Here is a 9,437-nt window from a genome sequence, read left to right on the forward strand (position 1 = left end):
GTCCGTCCCGGCCCAGCCCGCGCCGAAAACCGGCGGCCAGCTCAGCCGACGGGCGGAGCACGCGGCCCCCGCGCCAAGCGGGCAAGCGGCGCGTCGCCACGACGGGGATCACACGGCCGGTCGCCCCACGCCGCGCCACGTGCCTGACGCTGTTACCGTTCCTCACGCTCGGGCGCATCCGCGGCTCCACCGCCGCACATTCCGTCACGGCGCGTGACGGAATTCGCGGCGGCCTATAAAGAAAACCAGCGCTTCCGCTCCCTCCCTCGCACACACGACACACAGCGCCCTCGCTCGCACTTCCTCCGCTCGTCTGACATCTCCTCCCGTCCTTTCCTTTCGAAGCCTCGGGGATCCCAGCGATGGCCGCCTCCGCCACCCTGGTGTCGGTCGACGAGAAGATCGAGAAGCTTCGCACCGAGGTCGCCAAGCTCGACCAGATCAGGTCGGCCCCCCACACTCCCCCCCCCCCCCCCCCCCCCCCCCGCACTAGATCTCGCCTGCCGATCGCTTCGCCTCTCATTTTTTGCTGATTTCTGGGTGGGTTTGCCGCGCAGCGAGAACGAGAAGTCCGGCTTCATCAGCCTCGTGTCGCGCTACCTCAGGTCAGTAGATCCCGCGGATTCGCTCTGTATGATTGCTCTGTGCGCTTCGACTCGTCAGTTGAGTGGAGCGGTTTTGTTTTGTGCTGTGCCGTTTTGCAGTGGGGAGGCGGAGCAGATCGAGTGGAGCAAGATCCAGACCCCGACCGATGAGGTGGTGGTGCCGTACGACACCCTCGCGTCGCCTCCCGAAGGTACGATCGCGCGTTCCGGTTTTGATCTTAGTTGAGTGTGGTGTGGTGGTCGTGGGTGGATCCGATCGGGAATGTTTTGGCGACTCTGTGCGAGCACTGTTTGGAACATGTTGCTGCGACGCAGATCTCGAGGAGACGAAGAAGCTGCTGGACAAGCTCGTTGTGCTCAAGCTTAATGGAGGGCTCGGCACGACCATGGGCTGCACTGGCCCCAAGTGAGTACCACCTCTGTCCTCTCCACTGCTTTTGTTCAGCTAATGGTATCAGCCCTCGTATGTGTGCATCGTGTATATAACTTTGTTCATTAAGTTCGTGGGAGGCAGGTGTTGAATTACCAAGTGGACTAGAAACTATATTACTGTTCAATTTGCCTGTAAATGTGTGGATCGTGTCTTTGTTTGTTAGATTCGTGTGCTGAGCCCGTGAGCCACACAGCAAAACCAGATGTTGATCTTCCTGCACAAGGTCTATGATAGAGTACTAATGATAATATAATAATAGCTGTCTGTTTCTGGTTATTTTACTCTTGTCGTTAGTTTCCTGGTCGTTAGTTTTGTAGTTGCGCTGTAGGTTTGCTAAATCTGTCTTTCTATTGCATGCAAACTATTAAACAAGTTGCATCTGGGTTGCTCTTTTGATTTTGGTGGCATCTTCAAATGACGTCTATAATGTATCATTAGCAGTAGGATCTGTTTATATTAATGCTGTTTTATATGGGCCTAGTAGTGGAGTTCTCAATGTATGTGATCTGTAAGAATATGATTTATGGAATATTTTAGCTGTCACTTTCATATGCTCATACTTACCGTCGTCCCTTTTACTCAGTTGTGGCGAGGTACTTATGTTTTTTAGTTTGGTAATTTGATTATCTGGTCACTTTATAATGTGCCACAGCTGCCTGTTTTACTTTCTTATGTATTGTTTTGAATCATCAACTGCAGATGCCTTGACATCGTGACACATTTATAATCAAACTGTTGGTTCGTTTGGTGTTGTAAAGCTTCACAGTATTGTTTGTTGAGCTAGATCCTGTGCTATAAGCCTATAAGTCTTCAATATGTTTACTTAATCTAGTGAGACGTCTTTGATTAAATATTACCTGCACTTAGTTACAAATGCTCTTTATCATTTAACAGCTTTGTTGTTTGTACTGATACATGATCCTTGAGATGTTATGGCTCCACATCATCTCTGAGATGCTATTTCCTAATGCAATTAGCAGAACTAATATTTCCTTTGCTTCACAGGTCTGTCATTGAGGTCCGCAATGGGTTCACATTCCTTGACCTTATTGTGATTCAAATTGAGGTATGCTTTACTTAACCTGAATGTTTCCTTAACTGACTTGGATATGGCAGTACTGGTCCGTGCCTTATAAGTTGCCTGTCTCTGCAGTCTTTGAACAAGAAGTATGGATGCAGTGTCCCTTTACTTCTGATGAACTCTTTTAACACTCATGATGACACACAGAAGGTTCCTTTTTCCGTTTACTTTTGCCTTCAGAAATTTGATGATTTGTTAGCATTTGTAGCTGACATGCTTTCCATTACCTTTTCTTTTTTCTGAAGATTGTTGAGAAGTATGCCAACTCCAACATTGAGATTCACACTTTCAATCAGGTTCACAGCCTATTTATGCAATACTTCAACTTCATCTATTTTAATTATGTGGCATTGTTTGCATGACAAGCAGTGTCAGCTGATATATTTGCATTCTCTTCTACAGAGCCAGTATCCTCGCATTGTTACTGAAGACTTCTCGCCACTTCCAAGCAAGAAATCCGGGAAGGATGGCTGGTTAGTTTCTTTGTTAAGTTATTACAAAGTCACAATATCTTCTAGTGACTACTCTAATGAAATCTCACATTGATTGGTGGATAATTTATGCTGAAGGCTTTCAGATATAGTTTGGTCCATACACCATTTATAGTTTACCTGCATAAATGCTATGCCCTCATCTGATCATTGCAATTTTTTATGTGAAGGTATCCTCCAGGCCATGGCGATGTGTTCCCCTCTTTAAACAACAGTGGGAAACTTGACCTCTTATTGTCTCAGGTAAGCAAAAGTTGAGTTATTCTTGTCTCGGTAGTTGGTAAGCAAGTGGTTCAAAACTGATTCTGTAGCCTATAATTTCCAGAATATTAACCTTGTTAGGTTTAGGCTGTAGATTTAAATGCTGAGATTTTAAGTTGCTGTAGTCTTCTACACTATGAAGAGTTACTATTTCTTGAAATTAAAATATGGTCTTTACCTTTATAATGTACTATTGTCATATTTTATTCGCAAACCATGTTTCACTGTATAGCCCCTTAAATGCTTGCTATGTAAATAGGCTTTGCAAGTTCCGCTCAAAATAGTAGAAATCTTGTTTCTGAAGGCAATTGAGTATTTGAGGGTGTTTATCCCCCCCCCCCCCTATGAAATGGAAACTGACATAACCACACAACTTCTACAGCCTTTTTAGGAACTAATAAATGGAACTGACATAGTATGTGGGTTCTTTGACTGAACATCTGTCTTGTTTCTTATTGTTATACCTTTGCTAATCTGTTTCTCAATCGTATCACAGGGCAAGGAGTATGTCTTTGTTGCAAACTCAGACAACTTGGGTGCTATAGTTGACATCAGTATCCAAATAAGATGATCAAACTCGTGCAGTTTCTTTACTGATTTAATGATTCCTTAATACTGTCATGTGCTTTGAATCGGAAATTTGTATCCCTAACTAGCACAGAAATCCTAAACCATCTGATCAGCAACCAGAACGAGTACTGCATGGAGGTATGCAAGAATAGCTTGCTTGTACTGCTTTTGAGTTTGTGTAACATAAAACTCAAGCACTGTATTTATTTTAGGTTACTCCAAAGACTCTGGCTGATGTTAAGGGTGGTACCCTCATCTCATACGAAGGAAGAGTTCAGGTACACTTTGTTGCTTGACTTGAATAATTTCTTGGTACACTGCTAGTTTGTTGTAACAGTTGTTGCTGATCGGCTTTTTGCCTACGGTAGCACTTGGAACTTACAGTCTAATATTTAAGTAAACAGATCATTGTGCTTATTTCTTGTTCATTCTACTATTCTAGCATAAATCGATGCTGATTCTTTCTGTAATACTTGTGCAGCTTTTGGAGATTGCCCAAGTACCTGATGAGCATGTACGTTGCAGTTTATGCATAACTTAAGTTTTGCAATCCGTTCCATGATTTCAGCAGCTGTGTAGTAATAGCTAACACAATATTTTCCACGTTCTTATATTTCTCTATCCAGGTGAATGAATTCAAATCAATTGAGAAGTTTAAGATATTCAACACTAACAACTTGTAAGAAACCTCACCTATCACCGTGTTTGATTAAAAAAAAAATCTAACAGTTCTTGGCAACAGGTGGGTGAACCTTAAAGCTATCAAGAGACTTGTAGAAGCTGATGCACTTAAGATGGAAATTATTCCAAACCCCAAGGTATTTGACCTGTCTGATTTCTTTTATATGCTCTTATGTAGCAAATATTTTGGAGTGCTTCAATCAGGTTCTTTGTTGGATGCTATTACGAATGTTGATTTCTCCAACTAATAATTTGGCATTTGCAGGAAGTTGATGGTGTGAAGGTTCTTCAACTCGAAACTGCAGCTGGTGCAGCTATTAGGGTATGCAAACAACTCCCATCATATGGTGTCTTAGTATATAATTTTGTTCATTTTCCTTGAATGTGTGCTCTAATGCGTCTGTTACCTTTGACTAGTTCTTTGACAAAGCGATTGGAATTAACGTTCCCCGTTCAAGGTTTCTCCCAGTGAAGGCTACATCTGATTTGTTGCTGGTGCAGGTATTTCTGAATGCATCTCAGATGTTTGGTTGGTTTAGTACCATAATAAACCTGTTGCTAAGCTCTTTTTGTTCCCACAGTCTGATCTTTACACCTTGGTTGATGGCTTTGTCACCCGCAATCCGGCCAGAGCAAATCCAGCTAACCCTTCAATTGAGCTTGGTCCTGAGTTTAAGAAGGTAAAGCAGTCTCTCTCCAAGATAATGAAGATATCTTGAATGCTCATGGTATTCCTTCATAGAAGTAGTGTAGATGATCGTTACTGATGAAACGATTGATCAGTGAAAACTGCCATTCCTTCCAACCGAGAGAAATCATTGGTCAGCAAGCACTGATAAAATATTTTTTCCTCTGATAATTTATAGGTTGCCAACTTCCTTGCCCGGTTCAAGTCCATCCCCAGCATTGTCGAGCTTGACAGCTTGAAGGTTTCTGGTGATGTCTGGTTCGGCTCTGGAATTACACTCAAGGTAAACTTGTGACTGCATGGCTTTTCTTTGATTGCCATCTGTTGTGCTTAGTTACAGTATGACCTGTTGTAAATGGACGTGATGCTACTATCTCAGTCAGCTCTGAACTTGCATATGCTCATTCCTCTCCATAGCCACCCCCTTCTTCATTTGGGTTACTGAATAGTGCCTCTGAGTCATATTGTTGCTGCTATCTGTAGGGCAAGGTAACCATCACCGCCAAGCCCGGAGTGAAGTTGGAGATTCCAGATGGAGCTGTTCTTGAGAACAAGGTGCCTCATCACATCGACCTGAAATGCCCCAATTGCGTTACGTTTTGTTGCGTGGTGTGACACTGACGGCATGGCTCTCTTCCTCTCCAGGACGTCAATGGCCCCCAGGATCTCTGAGCGATGCTTACCGTTGTCACCAGTTTTTCGGAGGACCTTTCGCAGGAGCCGCCGCCCTAATCACTCCCGCTGAGCTTTGTCTTTTGTAATTGTTATGTGCATTACCGCTGTGAGGGTGTTGTGAGCCCGCTACAGAATAATTGTAATCCCCTTTGGTGCTTCTGTACTTCTGTTTTTGACGCGCCAGGGACGAATAGAATATTTTGCTGAAATGATACTTACCATAGCGTACCAAGTTATCATGCCTTAGAAGTACCGCGTGTGATGTCTTGCAGAGAAGGCTTATGTTGCCAGTTGCCACCATGTTGGCACATGCGCTCTGCTCGACAGCTCGAGGATTTTCGTTCTGGGATGGGCATAAAGCGGTCACGCCCCCAAGGTGATAACGCCACCGAGACGCCATGGTGGTCCGTGCTTTTTTTTTTCTCGAAATGGTGATCCGTGGCCGTTTTTTTGTTTTTATATTTTTTATTTTCGTTTTTTACAAAAATATATTTTCGATTTGGAAATTTTCAGTAATATACCCCGGCAGCGGGGCGGCAGGGGCATTTCTGAAAAAAAATTTGCGGAGAAAATTGCGCGCAGGTCCCGGGGGGCCGGTCGCCCTGCAGCGGGGCGGCTGGCCTCCCAGGCCGCCCGGCAACGGGGCGGCCGGCCCTGGCTGTCCGGCTACAGGGCGATCGGCTCTCCCACCCTTGTATAATGGTTGGCTGGTCCCCCCACCCCTCATTTGCATCACTAAAATTTCAGAAACCAAGGAAAAAGAGGGAGGATTTTAAATAGCCAATTTAGGGTAATTAGAACCAAATTATGCATCATGTGCTTGAATTGCTTGAAAAAGGATCTTTTTGTAATTATAAAAGGTTATATGTGTAATTATAATTTTATGCAAGGTACTTTCTTTAGTTATGTTAAATAGGTTGTGTAATTATAACTTTTGTGGAGGGTGTTTTTGCAAAATTCAGTGCATTTAATGCATGGCAGCAAATTTTACTTTTAAGTCTATGTTTAAAGTGAAAATACATTGAAAAAGACAAAATTCCTGGAATTTAAAATCCTTTCCATGTTTTCAAAATTAGCTCTTGAATCTTTGATCAAATAAATTTTTGCACAACATCAAAGTTGTAGATCTTGAAAAATTGAACAACTTTCATGTTGGGCACTTTTTCATTTGAGCTTTAGTTTAAAAGTTATCCTTGTTTTACATTTAGGTCCCTGAAATTTTGGAAATTTGCGTTTAGGTCCCTGTCTTCTTCCCCTCTCTGTTTCTCTGCTTCTCACCGCCGACAGCGCCACGCCGCCTGCCGCCGCTCTGGGCCGCCTCCCCGCGCCACCTCCTGCTCCTCGTGGCTTCCACGCGTCGCCCAGAAACTTCCCAACGCCCTTTGCCATCGCGCTGGTGCCCCCTCCCTTCGCCACGCCACCCCGACGAGTCCAGGCGGCCGCCACCGCGAACGCCGCCGTGGATAGCCCAGGAGAGAACCCCGATTTCGCCTTTTCCTCGCGCGCGCCTCGGCTCCAGGAAAGACTCTTCATTCCGTTTCCCTCGCCCTCTCGCTCTTTCCCTGCCCAGACACCCCGGAACGCCGCCGCCGCTCCACCGAACGCCGGCGAGCCTTAAGCCCGCCGTCGAGCCGCGCCTCCACAGCCGCTCCGCCCAAATAGACCCCACATCTAGCTTCGCCTCGACCCCGCGTAGCTCCCCAGCCCCTTCTCTTCCACCCTCGACCACCGGAACCCCCTCGCCGTCGAGTCCTCTCCGCCACCGACCGCCGGCACACGTCGAGCCGCCGCTGCAGTCCACCTCCGTCCCACCCAAAACCCTCTACAGATGCGCCGTGGTCCCCTCTATCTCCCTGGCCCCCTTCCCCTCGCCGCCGGCGACACACGCCGCCGGGATCCGGTGCTCCCTCCCCTGTTCCCCTTCCCAAACCGGGCCAAGGACCCCGAGTTGAAAGAAAAGAAAACCCAGGGTGTTCTTTGATTAGTCAGAGACTCAGTTGAATAGTGCCTTTAGGGGCTTCTTTGTAATAGTTTGCTGTGATATTTGAAATTCAATATCAATTCGTAGAAAATTCGTAAAATACCAAATCTAGATGTTTTGGAAACCTCTTGAAGAGCTCTATGCAGTAGAACCATAATATGTTAGGCTTTAGTTACAAGTTTTTGCTGTAGATTTTGTTTTGTGTTATTAGGTAAATAAATACTTGTTCTTTAATCTTTTTCTTATCTGATGATTGAAAGCTTGTATTGCTCTGAAATTTTTGTGGGGGTTGAATCATGTTACACTAGTTTTGCTATAAAAATTTCATGATCAGTTCTTTCTTGTAGCTATTTTTTTTGATTTAATCCTTGTTTAGTATACTTTATTTATGGTAAATAGTTTCTATTCTTGTTAAATCCTGAAAATATTCCTGAGTGTTCATCTGGAATATATTAGCTTGACCAAGAAGTTTGAGCCTTAGTTCATGACTAGAACAGGAGCAAAAATTGAATCTTGCTAAACTGATGTCTGTTTTGTTTATTTTCTCAGTATTAATTCTGTGTAGATAAAATCATTAAAAATTCACAATAGATAAATCATCCCTGTGCAGATCTCTTGTTAAATTTTGAGCTTCTGTTTTGATCTATTTTGATCTGTATAATTCAAGCTTGTACTAGGTGTTGCCTGCATAAATGATTTATTGTGATTAAATGGTTACATGTCTTGATATGATTTTTGTAGGGTAGATTTCTTTGTTCATGTTCTGTTTAGTGTAATTTTGGTAGATTTTATTACTATTTGTACTCTGAATTGTTGATTTGTTTACAAACCATGATTTAATCGTATAGGAAATCACCACCACTCATTTTATGAAGTTAGTTAACTTCTTTTGTGCTGTTGATCATGATGCCTTGTGTAGTTAAATTTGTTATTTAACTACTCTATAAACGATTGCCCATGTTTGTTTATAATGTTGTTCTTGCATTGCATATAGACACGACTGCCTTATCGGACGGGACGTACGAGCTGATCCCGGAATCTGACGGAGGTGATCTCGAAGCTGAAGTGAACACTGCGGAACTAACTGAAGCCCCGGACCAAAGTTCGGAAGAGCCTAGAGCTGAAATAGTTAGCAATTATCGAGAAGGCAAGCCCCGGACATAACCTATACTTCAAATTAATATCATTTACTGTATTATTTTACTTGTGCATTTACAGTTCATAGGAGTTGAATTGAAACCCTAGATGCATGATCCTAGGAACCTATGTACTGAACACTAGACTTGAGTGCGAGTAATTGCTAAGCTTATAGGAACGGTAAAAGTCGAGTGATTGCCTGTCACTCGCGAGCTTTATAGGAATTGCTTGTTTACTTTCTGTTATCAATATAAGGACGACGGACGGGGTTGTGTTCGATATCATGTCCTATGTGAGACCCCGTCTGTGTTGATGAACTTGCTAAGGTCGCGGTGTGTGGTAGTGCTGGTTAAGTTTTTGAAAGTACTAGTCACATGCCGTAAATATGGTACGCGGCAAGCCTAGTAGCCGATTGGACCGGGGAGTGGATATACCTCCCACTCTCTCAGTAGGGATAGGTTTTATTATATGTTGCGCAACACTACGACTTCTAGGGACAAGGTTCGGCCTTGGAGCCCTGTAGTCGGGGAGAGTGGCACTATCCACAAGCCGGAAAGAAAGGTTAACGGTTGTTTGGGAATGACCCGACGGTATTCCAGACGTGTGTGCTAGGTTACCCTTGCAAGGTTGAATTTCGATTCAGAATCGTCCGCCTCTCACGATGAAATGAGACTGCTTGATCTCTTTGCCACACAGAGTAATAAGAGCAACAATATTCTTATTAATCTTGATGTTTGCTTAGAAGTTCCACCATGATTGGATAGTAGATGCTTACATAGAATGGTTAATCAACTAGAATCTTGAAGCTAAAACTTGAAAGTAAGGACCTACTCT

General features: G+C 44.0%; 1 protein-coding gene across 2 annotated transcripts; it reads left to right on the forward strand.

Moving 5' to 3' along the window:
* The first annotated feature begins 247 nt into the window (after window positions 1–247).
* LOC120658332 (UTP--glucose-1-phosphate uridylyltransferase) lies at window positions 248–5,721 on the forward strand. Of its 2 annotated transcripts, XM_039936593.1 has the most exons (21): window positions 248–445; window positions 558–605; window positions 705–796; window positions 921–1,011; window positions 2,044–2,104; window positions 2,192–2,269; window positions 2,365–2,415; window positions 2,522–2,592; window positions 2,781–2,853; window positions 3,368–3,425; window positions 3,533–3,579; window positions 3,654–3,719; window positions 3,923–3,955; window positions 4,068–4,120; window positions 4,184–4,259; window positions 4,388–4,444; window positions 4,540–4,623; window positions 4,704–4,802; window positions 4,989–5,093; window positions 5,294–5,365; window positions 5,456–5,721. In XM_039936593.1, exons 1-21 carry the CDS (start codon window positions 363–365, stop codon window positions 5,480–5,482), a joined length of 1,425 nt encoding a protein of 474 aa, XP_039792527.1. In that variant the 5' UTR covers window positions 248–362; the 3' UTR covers window positions 5,483–5,721. The 2 variants fall into 2 exon arrangements, with proteins under 2 accessions (XP_039792527.1, XP_039792526.1); XM_039936592.1 differs by having other exon boundaries at window positions 250–445; window positions 558–796.
* The last annotated feature ends 3,716 nt before the right edge of the window (window positions 5,722–9,437 follow it).

This window comes from Panicum virgatum, chromosome 2N, assembly GCF_016808335.1.
Source record: "Panicum virgatum strain AP13 chromosome 2N, P.virgatum_v5, whole genome shotgun sequence".
NCBI classification, from domain to species: Eukaryota; Viridiplantae; Streptophyta; class Magnoliopsida; order Poales; family Poaceae; genus Panicum; species Panicum virgatum.